This window comes from Neoarius graeffei, chromosome 17 (assembly GCF_027579695.1).
Source record: "Neoarius graeffei isolate fNeoGra1 chromosome 17, fNeoGra1.pri, whole genome shotgun sequence".
In the NCBI taxonomy this organism is placed as follows: Eukaryota; Metazoa; Chordata; class Actinopteri; order Siluriformes; family Ariidae; genus Neoarius; species Neoarius graeffei.
In genome coordinates this window covers 49,844,167-49,865,223 of record NC_083585.1, presented here as the reverse complement: position 1 = coordinate 49,865,223, position 21,057 = coordinate 49,844,167, and the positions used below count along the sequence as shown (strand labels likewise).

At 40.9% G+C, this 21,057-nt stretch overlaps 1 protein-coding gene across 2 annotated transcripts; it reads left to right on the top strand.

Moving 5' to 3' along the window:
• Positions 1–13,094: 13,094 nt before the first annotated feature.
• hmgb1b (high mobility group box 1b) lies at positions 13,095–16,576 on the top strand. 2 transcript variants are annotated; one of them, XM_060897699.1, is made up of 5 exons: positions 13,095–13,218; positions 15,216–15,367; positions 15,488–15,633; positions 15,736–15,910; positions 15,999–16,576. In XM_060897699.1, exons 2-5 carry the CDS (start codon positions 15,221–15,223, stop codon positions 16,125–16,127), a joined length of 597 nt encoding a protein of 198 aa, XP_060753682.1. In that variant the 5' UTR covers positions 13,095–13,218; positions 15,216–15,220; the 3' UTR covers positions 16,128–16,576. The 2 variants fall into 2 exon arrangements, with proteins under 2 accessions (XP_060753682.1, XP_060753681.1); XM_060897698.1 differs by having other exon boundaries at positions 15,211–15,367.
• The last annotated feature ends 4,481 nt before the right edge of the window (positions 16,577–21,057 follow it).

The following is a 21,057-nucleotide window of genomic DNA, read 5'->3' as shown; positions in this document are numbered from 1 at the left end:
TTTGCAAGGGCAAACAAGAGAAGACAGGATTCGGAGGATGAAATGCGGACTGGCTGCACAACAGAATGTATTCCTTCGCCAAACCCAGACCAACCAGGCTGCTGTCTGAGCTAGCTATAAGGTAGCTCACCTACTAGTTACCCATGGAAAGCCGTTTACTGATGTGGACTTTGTTAAAGTATGTATGCTTGCTGTGGCTGAGGAGGTGTGTCCCGACAAGAAGGATGCGCTCAACGCGGTGAGTCTCTCCGCACCTACTATGACCAGGCGAACCGAAGATTTGGGGGACAACGTGTATGACCAGCTGAATGAGAAAGCGTCAAAATTAGAGTTTTTTGCTTTGGCCATGGATGAGAGCAATGACGTGCAGGACACAGCACAACTGCTGTGATCTATTGATCTATTGCTCATATTATTATAATTTCACTGTTTTTTTAAAATGTATTTATTTTATAGTCCTATTTATTTGACCTTTAAGTGCTGCACACAATTATTATTAATATTATTAATAATATCAACAGGCCTACCTACAATTTATAACTTTCCACTCACCTTTGCCAGTGTCAATCACCTCAACTAGGCAGATGTTTCTTACCTTGACAGCTTTTATGTTATTTTTATTAGAAAATAAATAAATGGAATATCTGTGGTATTTCAAATTAAAACAAAGTGTGAAGACTCGATTACTGCTTTTGCAAACCACTAGTAAAGATAAACAAATATGTGCCAGGAATCACGTGTTGATATAGTAGTATGGATATAGTAGTGGGGATGGCTGTGCCAGGCTAGTAATCTCTACTACACAATGAGGCCTGCTGGTGGTCATATTTGTCTGGGTCATACAATTCTGTTATATAGCTGACCCGACCCCGGCCCCCCATCACAGTCAGGAACGACAATGTGGCCCCCAGAAAAAAAAGTTTGGTGACCCCTGCTGTACAGGATAAGTGGTTACAGATAATGGATGGATGTATATAAGTCTAATTCAACAGAAATGTTTAATCCCTAACAGTCTAATGCAGGGGTGTCCAAACTGATCCATAAAGGGCCGTGTGGCTGCAGGTTTTCATTCCAGCCATGCAGCAGCACACCTGATTTGGCTCATTCAATCAACTGAACTGTCTTCACACAGTCAAATACTTGCAGCCACACCCACCCTTGATTAAAGGGTGGGTGTGTCAGTTGATTGAATGAGCCAAATCAGGTGTGCTGCTGCATGGCTGGAATGAAAACCTGCAGCCACACGGCCCTTTATGGATCAGTTTGGACACCCCTGATCTAATGACTGAGAATAACTTCCTGGTCTCCCCAACCCCCAAGAATAACCTCTCTCATACTTGACATTTAGAAATAGTTTTTCTATAACAAAATGTTTCTACTGTAAAACAAATGAGTGACTGGCCTGCAAGATGAAAATATGCTCTACGAACCATGCTAACATTCACTTTTCTTACAATAATCTAGTTTTCTACTTTCAATTATTTGAGCGTGGCGACACCTAGTGTTCAGCATTGAGAATTACACATTCATTACTCCACTGACAGTGAGAGTTCATCTCAAAATGAAATGGCAGCGTGATTCTTCACATTAGTAAATGCCATGTGAAACAACAACAACAACTAAAAAACAGACCTTTCTTCCTTCCCAAACTTTTTTCCACAAATTTGAAGGAATACATTTATCTCATGACCATAGGTGAGAGTCCTATGGTCATAAGCTTTGGGTAATGACCGAAAGAACAAGATCGTGGATACAAGCGGCCGAAATGAGTTTCCTTCACAGGGTGGCTGGGCGCTCCCTTAGAGAGAGGGTGAGAAGCACAGTCACTCGGGAGGAGCTCGGAGTAGAGCCGCTGCTCTTCCACATAGAGAGGAATCAGCTGAGGTGGCTTGGGCATCTTTTTGGGATGCCTCCTGGACGCCTCCCTGGGGAGGTGTTCCAGGCATGTCCCCCCGGGAGGAGGCCCCGGGGAAGACCCAGGACACGCTGGAGGGACTATGTCTCTCGGCTGGCCTGGGAACACCTCAGTGTTCTTCCCGAGGAGCTGGCCGAGGTGTCTGGGGAAAGGGAAGTTTGGGCTTCCATGCTCAGACTGCTGCCTCCGCGACCCGGCCCCGGATAAAGCGGAAGAAGATGAGACGAGACATTTATCTCATCTCATTATCTCTAGCCGCTTTGTCCTGTTCTACAGGGTCGCAGGCAAGCTGGAGCCTATCCCAGCTGACTACGGGCGAAAGGCGGGGTACACCCTGGACAAGTCGCCAGGTCATCACAGGGCTAACACATAGACACAGACAACCATTCACACTCACATTCACACCTACGGTCAATTTAGAGTCACCAGTTAACCTAACCTGCATGTCTTTGGACTGTGGGGGAAACCGGAGCACCTGGAGGAAACCCACGCAGACACGGGGAGAACATGCAAACTCTGCACAGAAAGGGCCTCGCCGGCCACGGGGCTCGAACCCGGACCTTCTTGCTGTGAGGCGACAGCGCTAACCACTACACCACCGTGCCGCCCGGAATACATTTATATAAGATGTATTTGTATGCTGTAACTTGACAATTTCCCTTCAATTTCCCCACTAAGAGGCCGAACAATGTTCCAGCATGAAGCTCCTGTGCAAAAAGTGAGGTCCGTGGAGACATGATTTGTCAAGGTTGGTGTGGAAGAACTCGAGTGTCCTGCCCAGAGCTTTGACCTCAACCCCACTGAAACCTTTGGAATGAACTGGAACACTGATTACATGCCAGGCCTCTTCGGCCAACAATAATGCCTCACCTCACCAATGCTCTTGTAGCTGAACAAACAAATTCCCACAGCTATGCTCCAAAATCTCATGGAAAGCCTTCCCCGTATAACAGTAAAGGGACTAAATCTGGAATGGGATGTTCAACAAACACATATGGGTGGTACTGGTTCACTGTTCACATACATTTGGCTTTATAGTGCATATAAACAGAAAAGAAAAATGCTTTTTCATGTTGGCTTGTCATTAGGGTGTACAGGATTTTAGATATTGAATGGCAAATGGCTTAGTGTGTCATATGTATGGAGCAAGGGTGCGTTTACATATCTGATTTGTTGCTTAATGCAAAATGACCAGGAACATAATTGGCTGTCTTATTAATATTAGGGTTTCACAAACTTTTATCATTAAAATAAATTCCACAGACCACCAGAACATATTTTTAATGGAAAGAATACAGCTGGGGCGACACGGTGGTGTAGTGGTTAGCGCTGTCGCCTCACAGCAAGAAGGTCCGGGTTCGAGCCCCGTGGCCAGCGAGGGCCTTTCTGTGTGGAGTTTGCATGTTCTCCCCGTGTCTGCGTGGGTTTCCTCCGGGTGCTCCGGTTTCCCCCACAGTCCAAAGACATGCAGGTTAGGTTAACTGGTGACTCTAAATTGACCGTAGGTGTGAATGTGAGTGTGAATGGTTGTCTGTGTCTATGTGTCAGCCCTGTGATGACCTGGCGCCTTGTCCAGGGTGTACCCCGCCTTTCGCCCGTAGTCAGCTGGGATAGGCTCCAGCTTGCCTGCGACCCTGTAGAAGGATAAAGCGGCTAGAGATAATGAGATGAGAATACAGCTGGGGCGACACGGTGGTGTAGTGGTTAGCGCTGTCGCCTCACAGCAAGAAGGTCCGGGTTCGAGCCCCGTGGCCAGCGAGGGCCTTTCTGTGTGGAGTTTGCATGTTCTCCCCGTGTCCGCGTGGGTTTCCTCCGGGTGCTCCGGTTTCCCCCACAGTCCAAAGACATGCAGGTTAGGTTAACTGGTGACTCTAAATTGACCGTAGGTGTGAATGTGAGTGTGAATGGTTGTCTGTGTCTATGTGTCAGCCCTGTGATGACCTGGCGACTTGTCCAGGGTGTACCCCGCCTTTCGCCCGTAGTCAGCTGGGATAGGCTCCAGCTTGCCTGTGACCCTGTAGAACAGGATAAAGCGGCTAGAGATAATGAGATGAGATGAGAATACAGCTGTGCAAATTTTCAGCTCCTTATTAAAATATGTCTACAGCAATATTTTGGAGCCATAAAGGTTTCTTTTCCTTTATTCCTGAACTTTCCACTTAAAAATAAAAAAAATAAAAAATTGGCTTGGAGAACAGCTGAGTCACTGACTATGCTTCAGGGTGCCACTGCTCTTTATAATCATATTATATAATAATATTATATAATAATATACAAGATAATAATCATAAAAATAAAAATGTTGAGGAACTAAAAAATGTCATTTTTTTACATATGCGTTTTTATACAGGTTCATGAAATTGTATTTTTATACAGCAATGACACTGCTTCTTAATTAAAAATGTTTGTAGGTAGTAACTCATTTACGATTCCTCTTCTTCTTCTTCTTCTTTTTATTATTATTATTATTATTATTATTATTATTATTATTATTATATCTAAATAGCCTTTAGTTCCATTCTCAGTTTGATAAAAAAAAAAAAAAGGTCTGGGAGGAGGATTATTATTGCAATGATGGGAAAGTTGGTGGCTTGAATTGTTTGTGTGTCTTTTAATTCATTGTTTGAAAAAACACACTTTTCACTGATATTCTTCGAAAGTTGTATATTGTACTATTAATGGCATAATGTTTTATTTTATTTTAGTATGTTGCTGTTCATGATGCTGCACTATGTTGGACAAATCCTTGCACTGATGCACTTCAGTGCATTTTTAATAAATCAGTGATACGATTACCTGTCTTATTTAACTATCTGTTCGAAGTTGGTGTGCCTTGAGGTTCTGGTTTGACCTTGATCTGCCTTCACCCCCAAAAGGTTGAAAACCTCTGCCTCTATTGCCGCTTTTCCACTACAAACGCGGCTGAGTCGGGCTGAGCCGTGCCGTGCTGAGTCGGGCTGAGCGGGGCTGTTGGAGTTGCATTTCGACTACAACCGCGCTGAACCGTGCTGGCTGGAAGTGGGTGGACACTTTGGGTGGAGTTAGCGAAAGTGGGTGGACGTCACGTGATGTCGTTAAGCAGCGCAAACAGTGACATCAGTGATCTTTTAAGCGGTAGTCTCACGACCCGAATAGTAAACAATAAACATGGACATGGAGTCGTTAGTGTTGCTGGTCTTGGTTCTGTGGCTTGTTGTCACCGACAACGCCAACAGATACTGGCAAGAGCGTATAGATGAGGCGAGGCGCATAAGGCTTCAGAAATTCTCGTAATTCGTAATTCTTCTTCTTCCGGGTTTATGGTGTTTACAGATCCCAGCGTGCTCGCGGGGCGTGTGTGGGCATGTGAGGACACTCCTCCTCACCAATCAGTGCACAGGGGAGTGTCTGCTCACGCCCCCAGCCTCACTCGGCACGGTTTGGCTCGCTTCAGCCCCACTCCAAAACCGTGCGAGTTTTAGGGGCTAAGCAGGGCTGAAGCGAGCTGAGTCGTGCTGTTTTTTGGTAGTTGAAACGCGAGCCGTGTCGGGCTGAAGTGAGCTGAAGCGAGCTGAAGTGAGCTGAAAAAGGGTAGTGGAAAAGGGCCATATATCATAAACCTCCATATAATACTCAAGAGAATTGTTCAGGATATCCATCCATCCATTATCTGTAGCCACTTATCCTGTTCTACAGGGTCGCAGGCAAGCTGGAGCCTATCCCAGCTGACTATGGGCGAAGGGCGTGGTACACCCTGGACAAGTCACCAGATCATCACAGGGCTGACACATAGACACAGACAACCATTCACACTCACATTCACACCTACGGTCAATTTAGAGCCACCAACTAGCCTAACCTCCATGTCTTTAGACTGTGGGGGAAACCAGAGCACCCAGAGGAAACCCACGCAGACACGGGGAGAACATGCAAACTCCACACAGAAAGGCCCTCGTCGGCCACGGGGCTCGAACCCAGGACTTTCTTGCTGTGAGGCGACAGCACTAACCACGATACCACCGTGCCGCCCGGTCAGGATATCTACAATGATTATTTAAATCAACAATCTCGATAGGATTCATGATATTTTCATGAACACAGTAGATCATGTCGAGATCTTAGAGATGTAATTTGAAGTTCAGCTGGCGAGGCTTATTTCAGTTATCGTAACAGTCATCCAGTGGCACCCATGTGGCCACACAGATGTAATGTTGTGCTTCTCTTGAGGTCAAAATTCTGCAGGCCTGTAGCTTGTATATTTATTATATAATATATAATATTGATTTATAATTATAGCTGTAAATATAACTATAACAGTAATTTATAGTTAAAATCTAACCTAGTGCCTATAATATTAAAGGTGCAATAGTTACAATAGATGACTTGCAACCGTGCAATCAAAATGTGCTATGTCACGAGCGTCCGCCATGATGGTGGATATACAAAGCAGCTAGGATGGCACCCACTGAAAGCGTGTCTGTAAACAATGCTGAATTTTCTCAGTATTACCATGATTTGAATGATTGAGCAAAGATTCGATATAAAGAGAAGATACAGTGGTACTTAAAAGTTTATGAACCCTTTAGAATTTTCTATATTTCTGCATAAATATGACCTAAAATAACATCAGATTTTCACACAAGTCCTAAAAGTAGATAAAGAGAACCCAGTTAAACAAATGAGACAAAAATATTATACTTGATAATTTATTTATCGAGGAAAATGATCCAATATTACATATCTGTGAGTGGCAAAAGTATGTGAACCTTTATTTTCAGTATCTGGTGTGACCCCCTTGTGCAGCAATAACTGCAACTAAACGTTTCCAGTAACTGTTGATCAGTCCTGTACACCAGCTTGGAGGAATTTTAGCCCATTCCTCTGTACAGAACAGGTTCAACTCTGGGATGTTGGTGGGTTTCCTCACATGAACTGCTCGCTTCAGGTCCTTCCAAAACATTTCGATTGGATTAAGGTCAGGACTTTGACTTGACCATTCCAAAACATTAACTTTATTCTTCTTTAACCATTCTTTGGTAGAACAATTTGTGTGCTTAGGGTCGTTGTCTTGCTGCATAACCCACCTTCTCTTGAGATTCAGTTCATGGACAGATGTCCTGACATTTTCCTTTAGAATTCACTGGTATAATTCAGAATTCATTGTTCCATCAATGATGGCAAGCCGTCCTGGCCCAGATGCAACAAAACAGGCCCAAACCATGATACTACCACCACCATGTTTCACAGATGGGATAAGGTTCTTATGCTGGAATGCAGTGTTTTCCTTTCTCCAAACATAATGCTTCTCATTTAAACCAAAAAGTTCTATTTTGGTCTCATCCGTCCACAAAATATTTTTCCAATAGCCTTCTGGCTTGTCCATGTGATCTTTAGCAAACTGCAGATGAGCAGCAATGTTCTTTTTGGAGAACAGTGGCTTTCTCCTTGCAGCCCTGCCATGCACACCATTGTTGTTCAGTGTTCTCCTGATGGTGGACTCATGAACATCAACATTAGCCAATGTGAGAGAGGCCTTCAGTTGCTTAGAAGTTACCCTGGGGTCCTTTGTGATCTCGCCGACTATTACATGCCTTGCTCTTGGAGTGATCTTTGTTGGTCGACCACTCCTGGGGAGGGTAACAATGGTCTTGAATTTCCTCCATTTGTACACAGTCTGTCTGACTGTGGCTTGTTGGAGTCCAAACTCTTTAGAGATGGTTTTGTAACCTTTTCCAGCCTGATGAGCATCAACAACGCTTTTTCTGAGGTCCTCAGAAATCTCCTTTGTTCATGCCACGATACACTTCCACAAACATGTGTTGTGAAGACAGATAGATCCCTGTTCTTTAAATAAAACAGGGTGCCCACTCACACCTGATTGTCATCCCACTGATTGAAAACCCCTGACTCTAATTTCACCTTCAAATTAACTGCTAATCCTCAAGGTTCACATACTTTTGCCACTCACAGATATGTAATATTGGATCATTTTCCTCAATAAATAAATGACCAAGTATAATATTTTGTCTCATTTGTTTAACTGGGTTCTCTTTATCTACTTTTAGGACTTGTGTGAAAAAATGATGATGTTTTAGGTCATATTTATGCAGAAATATAGAAAATTCTAAATGGTTCACAAACTTTCAAGCACCACTGTAGATATGTGTGGTTTTGAGACATATTATTTCAAAAAGTCAGACTTTTCTGAAGATAAGATGCTTCTACCGATCATCGAGTACCCGGATATCGCTTTCTATCTGGTTTGGCTGCCGAAGAATCAAGTCCGACCTTGGATGAAACATAGTCCATTTTTTGAGTGGGTGCCCAGTCTGGATTGTTTCTATCATATACTTTTGCTGGCGCTCCTAGAAGCAAAATGGTAATACACGTGTTAAAATTATAACAATGACCCAGTGAACCATGACAAGAGAGAACGCTCATTTTATAGCAAAATTCTCACAACATAAAATAAAATTCTTCCATGATATTATCGAGAAAGCTTTTGAATCTCACCTGAGATAAAACGATTACTGCAAACACGAGCTGTTTTGGTTTTAGCCTCTGTTAGATCAGCCCTGCCGATGTTGTTCAGCCGTGCTCGTCTCCTCTCCGCACTGAGCCTCAGAGTTTCCTTGCCCTCTATCCGAATCACGGACGGAATTCTAAAAAATTGGAACGTGCCACGGTCATGAGTACTGTTGTGACCGCAACCATATACAGCACAAAGATATGGCATAGCTAAAAGAACACTTAAAGCAGTGGAAAAACAAAGAGAGTTGCGCATGCATGACTATGTTTTGTGTGGAATGTCGCTTGATCCCGCATTTGTATATCCACCAACATGGCCGACATCCGGGTTTCTGTTTTGCTTTGATGTCACTTGCAAGTCAAGGATTTCCCTCCTCCATTATAGGGCTAACACAAAGACAAGCAACCAATCACATTCATACCTTTGGGCAATTTAGAGTAACCAGTTGACGTAATGCATGCATTTGGACTGTGGGGGGAAACAAGAGCACTCAGAGAAAAACCCATATGAACCCACGGGGAGAACATCGCATAGAAAGGCCATCCTATGTGGAACATGAATTTAAATAAATAAATTAAAAAAAACTTAAACCATGGCCTTATTAAAATTGTATTCAGCAACTGAGAAAAGCTGCTTGGAAAACTGACTTCCGGGCCAGAATGCTTGTCATTTTATAGACACTTTATGGGTCACCACTGATCTTGAGGGTTGGATCTTTTTGAATATGGGCAGGAATTATTCAAATGTCAAATCCCTCTAACCATGAGAGACCTAATCTTTGGTTGAAAACAAATCTAATTTTACCTAATGCACCTTTAATTGATGAAAATCACATTGCCAGCTTGCTACTGCATGAGCAAACACACTAAGGTCTGTTGCTATGGTCACAAGCCACGCCCCTGACAAAACTTTAAGGCTGTGTGCAAGGGCATTTCATTACTTATTTATTAATCAATATTTATCATCCATCCATCCATTTTGGCATATCACTCCATTGACGTGGCCACTCTGATGGCTTCAGCCATCAAAATGTCTAAGGAACATTACAGTTGTGGTTTTTTGTTGCAATCGACTGGATTATTATAGAGGTTTTCTCCTCTCAACCATTCACACTCACACCTATGGACAATTTAGAGCCACCAAGTAGCCTAACCTGCATGTCTCTGGACTGTGGGAGAAACCAGAGCACCCGGAGGAAACCCACGCAGACACAGGGAGAACATGCAAACTCCACACAGAAAGGCCCCTGTTGGCCGCTGGGCTTGAACCCAGAACCTTCTTGCAGTCAGGCGATAGTGCTAACCACTTATGCCACCATATTTACCATAAACAGTCATTTACTACTGGATATTTGTTTTGTGAAGTTCATAAATAATGCCACTAGAATGTATCAAAGCATATGAGTATCAAATGTTTTAGCCTTTTTAGGCTGTGAGCAGAGGTGGACAGTAACGAAGTACATTTACTTGAGTACTGTACTTAAGTACACTTTTTGAGTATCTGTACCTTACTTGAGTATTATTTTTTTGGAAACTTATGACTTTAACTTCACGACATTTGAAAGGCAAATATCGTACTTTTCACTCCAGTACATTTCTGTCAAGGTCCTCGTTACTATGAAGTGGCTTTGAAAGTGGATGTTTTTTTCCTTTTCTTTTCTAAAATGTGATTGTTTTTTCAAACAGCCTATCAGTAATCACTCGGGTCACGTCACGTCCATAGACTGTATAAAATCAAGTTCAACGATTTCTCAGCAGCATGATTTAACACAATCTGTTGATGGCAGAATGGAAGGAGGCGGTTTTCTGGGGAATGCACACACTCATGGCCAGACCTAGAACCCATGTTTCGGTTTTCTGAAAAGAATAAAGATTTGTTTCATTTGAAATGTTTGCTTTGTTTGCCAAAAACTAACCACATCACAGCCTACAAAAACTCGCCGTCCAACCTGCAGAAGCATATTGAGGGACGTAAACGTTTTATTCCAAGAGAAAGCTTGCAATGAAGTTGTCTGTGCTTTTAGAGCTAGTGATAACGTTGCAATAGCTATGCAGTCTGGTTAGTCAAATAACTTTCTGTGGATTTGCCCGCCAAGTTGCCGTAGCCTTGTCCACGGCTAATGTTAACACATAGCTAGTTAACTTGGACACTGTTAGTTAGCATGTAAAAACCGAGTCATGCTAACACGAATAACATTAACTTATCTGAAGTCCTTTCAGAAATATGTTTTAGCATAATCTTGCCAAATAAACAGAATGCAGAAATGTTTCTTTTCTAGTAACGTTAGCTACCCAATATGATTTTGAGTTTGAAAAGAGTTTGCTAGCATGTCAGGTGGAGTTCCACTGACTAAATAGCTTAACATTAAACCACCATGATGGCACAGCATGTGTTCATTTTCTAAATTCACGTTTCTGTCTTTGGTAATGGCATTAGGTTTTGTAAGCGTTGTGGCAATAATTCAACAACGCATTGACAGAAAATGTACTTTTAATACTTAAGTATTTTTAAAAGCAAGTACTTCAGTACTTTAACTGAAGTAAAAATTTGACTGTGCAACTTTCACTTGTATCGGAGTAACATTTGACCAGTGGGATCTGTACTTTGACTTAAGTAATGAAGTTGGGTACTTTGTCCACCTCTGGCTGTGAGTAAAATGTGCAGAGCAGAGGAAAGACCACTTCGTAGCCGCCGAGTGTGCCCGTGAACTTCTCGCAAAACGCGTCCAAATCTTTGCAGTTTGAACATTCTTGCGCCATAAATCCACCTTCTGTCGTGTTGCTGCACCGGCCAAAAACACATCTACGTGGCATGGCGATAAATTAGCTCAAAATGGAGGAACGGAGTTGCAGTCAGTGGCTCTGTGTTTTAGTATAGCGGAAATGGCGATGAGACCTTCCTGTTGTGACGTTATGGACGTCAAGGTCATTCACTCAGACCGCTACCTATATGAATCACTTTAATCGTAAAAAAATTATGACATTAGATTTATTGTTAACGCTTAAAACTATTCCTGTGCCATTCTTGAGGTCTCAAGGCGTTTATAAACAAAAGTGAGGCCATGGTTCTGCGTACACTACTGTTCAAAAGTTTGGGGTCACCCAGACAATTTTGTGTTTTCCATGAAAAGTCACACTTTTATTTACCACCATAAGTTGTAAAATGAATAGAAAATATAGTCAAGACATTTTTCTGGCCATTTTGAGCATTTAATCGACCCCACAAATGTGATGCTCCAGAAACTCAATCTGCTCAAAGGAAGGTCAGTTTTATAGCTTCTCTAAAGAGCTAAACTGTTTTCAGCTGTGCTAACCTGATTGTACAAGGGTTTTCTAATCATCCATTAGCCTTCTGAGGCAATGAGCAAACACATTGTACCATTAGAACACTGGAGTGAGAGTTGCTGGAAATGGGCCTCTATACACCTATGGAGATATTGCACCAAAAACCAGACATTTGCAGCTAGAATAGTCATTTACCACATTAGCAATGTATAGAGTGCATTTCTGATTAGTTGATTAGTTTAAAGTGATCTTCATTGAAAAGAACAGTGCTTTTCTTTCAAAAATAAGGAAATTTCAAAGTGACCCCAAACTTTTGAACAGTAGTGTATATGCTTTAAAGTGCCATTCCACCATTGGATGTATTCTTTGGCATAACATACAATATATTTTATGACAACATGACTAGACAGAGAAATCTTTTAGCTTCAAAATGATATATCAAACATAATTTTTTGACAACGACAAGTATATTAATTTTGCGACCAAAGTCACCTACCCTTTTAATTTCCGCGCGGTAGTGAAACGTGATGTCATCGGCAGGTTCCCCTTCTTGTGTACCACGTATCGGTCTATTTTTAGACCAGGAAACCCCCAAAGTGAGAGAGTCATTTCTCCTCGTATATGGGGGCCAAAAAAATTGCGAAAAAATTTGAGTTAATCTTTCAGTTAGCTAGATTTATTGGTATTAGCTAGATTTATTGGTATTATTTTTATCGCGTTCTATCCGCCATTGCTGATAATATGTGCCACGTCACACGTCACGTGGTACACAAGAAGGGGAACCTGCCGATGACATCACGCGCGGAAATTAAAAGGGTAGGTGACTTTGGTCGCAAAATTAATATACTTGTCGTTGTCAAAAAATGATGTTTGATATATCATTTTGAAGCTAAAAGATTTCTCTATCTAGTGATACCATTTATATATGTTGTCAAAATATATTGTATTTTATGCCAAAGAATACATCCAATGGTGGAATGGCACTTTAAGTAATGAAGCTGGGCACTCTGTCCACCTGTGGCTGTGAGTAAACACAGTGATAATGAGAGACTTGTTTAAGTCATATTGGCCTTAAAGCTCTATTATGAGCTGTTTGTTTTTCAAAATGTATAATCTTCACATCTCTCTTTTATCCTGATTGTTATTTCTATAACTTACTTCTTGTAGCTGTGTGTGTATGTGTGTGCAGTAGGCTACAGCTCCTATAAATCTGTATAGTCTAGCACTGGACTTTTTTAAGTTTACCCGCCATTCAAAAATTATGACGTTTCTTCGAAGAAACAACCAATCAGAGCTTGCCCCTTCTCTGGCCTATAGGCCGCTTTTAGCCAATCGGAAGCTGCTCGGAGTTGGCGGTAGCCAATAGGAACTCTCCACTGTATTCCGTATTCTCTTGGGCAGAAGGACACAGACACGCGCACTTGGGAAGAGCGCGCGACGCTGTTGTATTGTACTTCAATCTATTAATACACACAGAATATCTCCGGATAGAAGAGACAAATTTTCGCTTGGTGAGTTTGTTAAAAAATATATATGTCTTTGACACGGATTCGTTTATATATTCTCTCATTACCGTTGCGTTTTGCGAAGATTTCCTTTGTTAGGAGGATGTTTGGTATTCAAATAGAGCCGGCCCATCTTTTGTCAGATTCAATTTGCCGTTAGCCAGCCATCCAGTTTATCAGTCAGTTTATAGCTAAAACATCACCTTTGTATTGTTAAACGCCCAATAATTTGCTGAAATATGTCACGTCGTGGCAAAATATACAATTTCCCCCAGTGTATCTAGTTCAAAATAAGTTTCCTGCGGTTTTCCCCCCTCAATAGCGCATTAGCATAGCCTGTTAGCTTGAAAGGCACTCATCGCCGGCCATTTCAGTTAGCTGCTAAGCTACTGGCTGCATCCCAAATGGCTGCGTAGGCCCTCGATAACCGCACTACGTCCGCTGTGGAATAATGGCTTATGCACCCTAGATAGTACAAAACGCGTCTAGTGGGGAGACATTTGAGACTGAGCCATTGTGTGAGACGGGGAATTACAGCTTTGAGTATCATTCTGCTGCAAGGGCGGAAAATATCTGTATCTATACAGAATATAAAAAGGTAAATATGTGGTAAAATAAAAAAAAATAAAATAAAAATGGGGAGAAAAATGCTGAAATATATTTTTCCACAATGACCACATGGAAATTGTGTGTTGAGTCAGTAACGGAATATGGCTGATATTATTCAGCGCGTCATTGCGTTTTAATGAGAGTGGCGGGGGATGGGAGCGCCCAGTACTGAAATAATGAAGAAAAATGTTTGTTTCGGGATTTTTTAAAAACCTAAATCAAGGCTTGTTCGCATTTTTAACACACTAATTCTCGATAAAAAACATTTTCGTATTTTTTAAGGAAATAATACAGTGAGATTAAAGTCTTGAGAGCAACCAGATGTGTGGATTTATTTGCTTTTTCCAGACATAAAGGCATGAAGCCATATTAGTTCTAGCATTGTGTGTGTGTAGCCCTCCTCTCATTGAAATGATCCAGCAGCACATCTCAAGTCCACCAGCTTTGTCTTCCCACTTCTAGCTGGATAATATTGATCCAAGCTAGGATGCTGAAACACCCCCCACCTCTCTCACTCTCTCTCTGTCTCTCTCTTACACACCACCCCTTCCCCCAGTGTATGGCAGGCAGCCATCTAGACACTGCAGACGGCTAAACACTTCCCATTGAAAACTGTGCTTATTACATGAGGCGGTGGGCGACAAGATGCCTATAGTACACCTGTACGGTGCACATATGGACGATGCAGGCTGCTCGATCACGCACGCTCCTTGTCATCAATCTTCACAAGCGATCCTGATCATCAGAACCATCCAAGGCACCAGAATGACACGAGTAGACAATTCAGACGGACTTTTCTTTCATGAATGCTGCGTTTTCAAAGAATATGAATAAATCTTATGGTTTTAATAATCCTAACCGCCTCGTCTTGGCCATGTTTGTATGCTTAGATTTAATGGATTACCCGGAGTATTATGCCTGGCGAAATGGTTGGAATAAAACGACGTTTAATATTCAGCTGAAATTTAAGTGTGCATGAATTAGAGGTCGTTTTTATCTTTCGCCCTGAGCTCAAGACTGTCTTTCTGCCTTGTGCATGACTGGAATCGAAAAGCAACCTTGATTTTGCGAGATGTGATTTATTTGAAAAATAAAGAGTGTTATTTATAACTTGGTCCTCCGTGCTTGAAGCATGTTCCTTTTGTTTCATGTGTAATGTCTGGTAAAATATAAATGGGGGGGGGTAGCAAGAATGTCTCTGATATTTCAGTCGTAATCTATTTTTTTTTAATCCTGTAAAAATGGACAGCTGATATCAATTAGGTAATGATCGCAGTGGTCAGATTTTATTGCATTTGCTTGCCAAGGATTAATTTTTTTTTCAGTTGTTTGCGTTGAACCAATCCACTTTCTGCTATAATAATGTTCATACAAATGTTCCTTTTGAAGATTAGTCAACATGGTGAAGGATCCAAGGAAGCCTCGGGGGAAAATGTCCTCTTATGCATATTTTGTGCAAACCTGTCGTGAGGAACACAAGAAAAAGCACCCAGATGCTTCTGTCAACTTCTCTGAATTCTCCAAGAAGTGTTCAGAGCGGTGGAAGGTACACGGTGGATGCCAGAAACCTTTGAATTTGAGCATCAGTTGTAAATTTTTAAGCAAATTATTACGGTTTTGCAAAGCTGAAATGCCTTTTTTTATTATAGAGTACTTTCTTTTACAGACAATGTCACCTAAGGAGAAGAGCAAGTTTGAGGATATGGCAAAGCAGGATAAGGTTCGTTATGAGAGAGAGATGAAGAACTACATCCCTCCTAAGGGGGAGAAGAAGAAGCGCTTTAAGGACCCTAATGCCCCCAAGAGACCTCCGTATGTGCAATTCAACTAATACGCTGCTTTTGTATATATGAATTAAAAAAACAAAAACAAACGAACTTGACTTAGAAATATGCATGTTCTCTTCCCATCCAGGTCAGCATTCTTCATTTTCTGCGGTGACTATCGCCCCAAGATCAAGGGTGAGAATCCAGGCCTGACCATTGGAGATATAGCCAAGAAGCTTGGCGAGATGTGGAACAGCTCATCAGCAGAGGTCAAGCAGCCTTATGAGAAGAAAGCAGCCAAGTTGAAGGAGAAGTATGACAAGGTAAGCTTTCCTGTCAGATCGGACATTTGACATACCCAAGTATTTTCACTTAACTAAGAATATGAATTAACGTTAAAATATTTTCCAGGATATTGCGGCATACCGCACAAAGGGTATCGCAGGCCTGTCCAAATCAGATCCCGGTGACGAGGACGATGAAGATGAGGATGAGGAAGACGATGAGGAGGAGGATGAGGAGGAGGAGGATGATGAGTAGAGTTACTGATGAAGCCTGGATTTTTGTTCATGCCATAAACCCAGTTGTACACGATTCACATATTCAAACGTAATACAACAGAACCAGTTGTTAGGCGTGTATATGGGACGTTTTTAAGATGTACAGTGTTATTCTCCTTTTGTAAAGTTAACACTATGTGTCTTCAGTCTGGTTTTTTGTTTCATTTTTGGTTAGTGGTAGCTCTTGCCTGAAGCAGTTTAAGGTGGAGGACGAGAACTGTTTCTCTGAAGGTGCATAGCACAATTATCCGATTTCCGTAGATCTGTAGTGCGTTATCATATTAGTTTTTAAGCTATTTTTTCTTTTTGTATTTGCTGTCATAAGGTTCTTTAACTGTACTTTGAATACCACTCTAATTACAAGAATGCAACTTTGGTTGACATTCAAGAATGTGTCCAAAATAAACATTTTCTTTTTTTAGAAAAAAATGTTTCACTGCTGTCTTATTTTGTTTGTGGTAGTGAAGATAAGGACTTTTGTTTTTAGTGTAAGCAGCTCATATAACTGCTCTGAAGTAGGCAGTTTCAAGTTGCTTTTTCTCTTTTGTTTGTCAGTCTCTGCTGCAAATTAGATTCTGCTTTATGCATAAAATACTAATTGCGGTTCTGGGTAATGGTGCACATAGTCTTGGGGAAACTGGAGCACAAACTACTTTGGGTGTCATTTGTCTTATTTTATTTGAAAATGCAAGAATGGGATAAATTCTTGTAGTTTGAAGGATAATAGAAAACTGTTTTTGTATAATAAACATACTTGAATCAAAAGATACTACAAATCAATCGGGTTAAAAAAAAGATCAGCAATAGATTGCTGCCAGTCTTGGTCTCGTTTGTAATGACGCTTATGCAAATAAGGCTTTGTAATTAAATATGCCCTAATTTGCATAATAACACAGCCAAAAAATCTTGTCTTTTGATAATGGGACTAAAATTTCATATTTATTAGAGATTTATTGGGAAATCAAAGGGAAAAAATCATAGTTATAGAAAAATGCTATTTTTTCTGGATAAAAATCTAACAGCATTCTAGGAAATTCCTTTGTTGTGTCATCCTATTTAGGGATAGAAATTAACAATTTTGAGGGGGAAAAAAGATGAACAAATATACAAAGTGATTTAATAGAATGGACTTCTATTGTCATTGCACAGTGGGGTACAATGAACTTGTGGGAGCTCTACTCAAAACTGTACAGAAACAAAATAACAGGTGAAGCATATAGAAGGTGGCATTTCAATGTGTGATACAAGTTAAAGCTTTCAAAATAAGTTTTTAAAACAGTGCAGTGGTCCTTGAAGTAGCTGAAGGGGTGTGTGGAGGGGAGGTGGCAGTGATTGTTTATGGTATGTATGACCCAGGGGAAGAAACTGTTGTGTATTTAGAAATGTTTGCAAAGTTTATATATGAAATTGACCTCCATCTGTAACCACTTATCCTGGAGCTTATCCCAGCTAACTATGGGCGAGAGGCGGGGTACACCCTGGACAGGGCTGACACATAGAGACAAACTCACATTCACACCTATGGTCAATTTAGAGTCACCAGTTAACCTAACCTGCATGTCTTTGGACTGTGGGGGAAACCGGAGCACCTGGAGGAAACCCACGCGGACATGACGAGAACATGCAAAACGCCACACAGAAAGGCCCCCATCAGCCGCTGGGCTCGAACCCAGGACCTTCTTGCTGTGATGCTAACTACTACACCACCGTGCCGCCATATCATGATACAAATTGTAATACAGTGGTGCTTGAAAGTTTGTGAACCCTTTAGAATTTTCTATATTTCTGCATAAATATGACCTAAAACATCATCTGATTTTCACACAAGTCCTAAAAGTAGATAAAGAGAACCCAGTTAAACAAATGAGACAAAATTATTATACTTGGTCATTTATTTATTGAGGAAAATGATCCAATATTACATATCTGTGAGTTGCAAAAGTATGTGAACCTCTAGGATTAGCAGTTAATTTGAAGGTGAAATTAGAGTCAGGGGTTTTCAGTCAATGGGATGACAATCAGGTGTGAGTGGGCACCCTGTTTTATTTAAAGAACAGGGATCTATCAAAGTCTGATCTTCACAACACATGTTTGTGGAAGTGTATCATGGCACGAACAAAGGAGATTTCTGAGGACCTCAGAAAAAGCGTTGTTGATGCTCATCAGGCTGGAAAAGGTTACAAAACCATCTCTAAAGAGTTTGGACTCCACCAATCCACAGTCAGACAGATTGTGTACAAATGGAGGAAATTCAAGACCATTGTTACCCTCCCCAGGAGTGGTCGACCAACAAAGATCACTCCAAGAGCAAAGCATGTAATAATCGACGAGGTCACAAAGGACCCCAGGGTAACTTCTAAGTAACTGAAGGCCTCTCTCACATTGGCTAATGTTAATTTTCATGAGTCCACCATCAGGAGAACACTGAACAACAATGGTGTGCATGGCAGAGTTGCAAGGAGAAAGCCACTGCTCTCCAAAAAGAACATTGCTGCTCATCTGCAGTTTGCTAAAGATCACGTGGACAAGCCAGAAGGCTATTGGTGAAATGTTTTGTGGACGGATGAGACCAAAATAGAACTTTTTGGTTTAAATGAGAAGCGTTATGTTTGGAGAAAGGAAAACATTGCTTTCCAGCATAAGAACCTTATCCCATCTGTGAAACATGGTGGTTGTAGTATCATGGTTTGGGCCTGTTTTGCTGCATCTGGGCCAGGACGGCTTGCCATCATTGATGGAACAATGAATTCTGAATTATACCAGCGAATTCTAAAGGAAAATGTCAGGACATCTGTCCATGAACTGAATCTCAAGAGAAGGTGGGTCATGCAGCAAGACAATGACCCTAAGCACACAAGTCGTTCTACCAAAGAATGGTTAAAGAAGAATAAAGTTAATGTTTTGGAATGGCCAAGTCAAAGTCCTGACCTTAATCCAATCGAAATGTTGTGGAAGGACCTGAAGTGAGCAGTTCATGTGAAGAAACCCACCAACATCCCAGAGTTGAAGCTGTTCTGTACGGAGGAATGGGCTAAAATTCCTCCAAGCCGGTGTGCAGGACTGATCAACAGTTACCAGAAACGTTTAGTTGCAGTTATTGCTGCACAAGGGGGTCACACCAGATACTGAAAGCAAAGGTTCACATACTTTTGCCACTCACAGATACGTAATATTGGATCATTTTCCTCAACAAATAAATGACCAAGTATAATATTTTTGTCTCATTTGTTTAACTGGGTTCTCTTTATCTACTTTTAGGACTTGTGTGAAAATCTGATGATGTTTTAGGTCATATTGATGCAGAAATATAGAAAATTCTCAAGGGTTCACAAACTTTCAAGCACCACTGTATATCAAGAAATGAGCTTTTCAGGGATCCACTAATGGGCAGAGCTTCTTAAAAGTTGCTAATTTTCAGTTAATGTAGTTGTTACACATTTAATGTAATATTTCTCTTGGTTTTTTCTCTTGGACCGTTCATTCATTTATAAACAAACAAATGAGCAAAAAAACTGGTTGTATTCTCAAGCACTTGCCATTAAAATTTGTCAGCTTGAGGCTTTTCATTTACACTGACATCTAGTGGATGCTATTTGAAATAACATCGAGCCTTTATAATGGTGTAATCACACAAAGGTGAGTATAATTTAGTAAGAAATTTCAGGTGGGGGGTTTCATACACACTGTAAATGATCTGTTTAAATAGTTTAACACAGGAAATGAGGAAAAATGATGCAGGGTGTTGATACTGGCATTTTGTAAGGCCATCTAGGATTATGATATTTTTCTATTCACTTTGGGAATGCACTGTTGGCCTACATGATGAGCTGCTATTGTAGGAAGGTATGTGTAATGTTAGCAGAAAACTGATTTTTTTTCCCCAACCAAAACACTTGTTAAAAACAAGCATTTATCATTTTTGGTTGAGAATATTTTGGCAGGATAAGAATATCCTCCTTGTCATGCTTCTTGTACAGCCAGGCTTCTATTAAGATGTCAAGTTTATCCCTCCCTTTTGTTGCATGCTTGCCCCCAGAAAAATAAAACAAATCTCACATGTTAGGAGTGGCAAGTGGCTGTACATACGCAGCAAAACAGAAGGCTCTGGGATCATGTCTATAAAAAACGTCTTCTGTTTATACAACATGGATTAATATTCTGTGCCATTGTGTTCCTGTTTTGGAGAACTGTCCAAAGCCCATCTGCCGAGTCTCTTTTCACACATCGGCCTCTCTATTCACCTTCTGGGTGAGTGCCATGCTGGTGCCCAGTGAATTGAAACCTCTAAAAGGAGGGGGTATAGAGGGAGGGAAATGATTTAAATAGATCATTGTCAACTTGACAATAAAGGTGGGCAGACACAGGGAAACTGTGTCTCGAGCAATAAATATGCAGGAGTAAATACAACGCTGGTGTTTCTGAGTGTAAATTATCAAATGTGTGAGCAAGTCTAAATTAAACAATATTTTTAGATCTATGATTATATAAGGCATTTTGTGAAGAAAAAAATTTGCCTGTTGGAAGAGAATGACAAACAGCAGTGATGTTCTAGTAGTGACGCTCTACGACTTTGTATCCATGCTTTACTTACTTATGGTTACTTTAAAAGCTATATGAAGCTCAGTTATGTGCACTTCAATGCTGATTAAACTGAAAATTTACTAATGACTGATATTCAAATCAAAACTGGTCAATTTTAATGCAAGTACTTTAAGTCCTCAAATGCACTTTTGATTGCATCATTTTTGAAACACATTTTATTAGTTATACTTTTAATCATGTGAAAAAATGTTGTACTTTAGATTGACATGACAGTATAGATATTAATTAAGCAGACTTAAAGTATTATGCTTTTTTTAATTATGGAAAGGTGTCAGATTTTGCTCAGCAGTTGCCAGTTGACTACACCA

Coding starts and splice junctions, on each gene's coding strand:
- hmgb1b (XM_060897699.1), top strand. CDS start 15,221: ATGGTGAAGGATCCAAGGAAGCCTCGGGGGAAAATGTCCTCTTATGCA. Junction 15,368..15,487: donor AGTGTTCAGAGCGGTGGAAG/GTACACGGTGGA, acceptor TTTCTTTTACAG/ACAATGTCACCTAAGGAGAA. Junction 15,634..15,735: donor AATGCCCCCAAGAGACCTCC/GTATGTGCAATT, acceptor CTTCCCATCCAG/GTCAGCATTCTTCATTTTCT.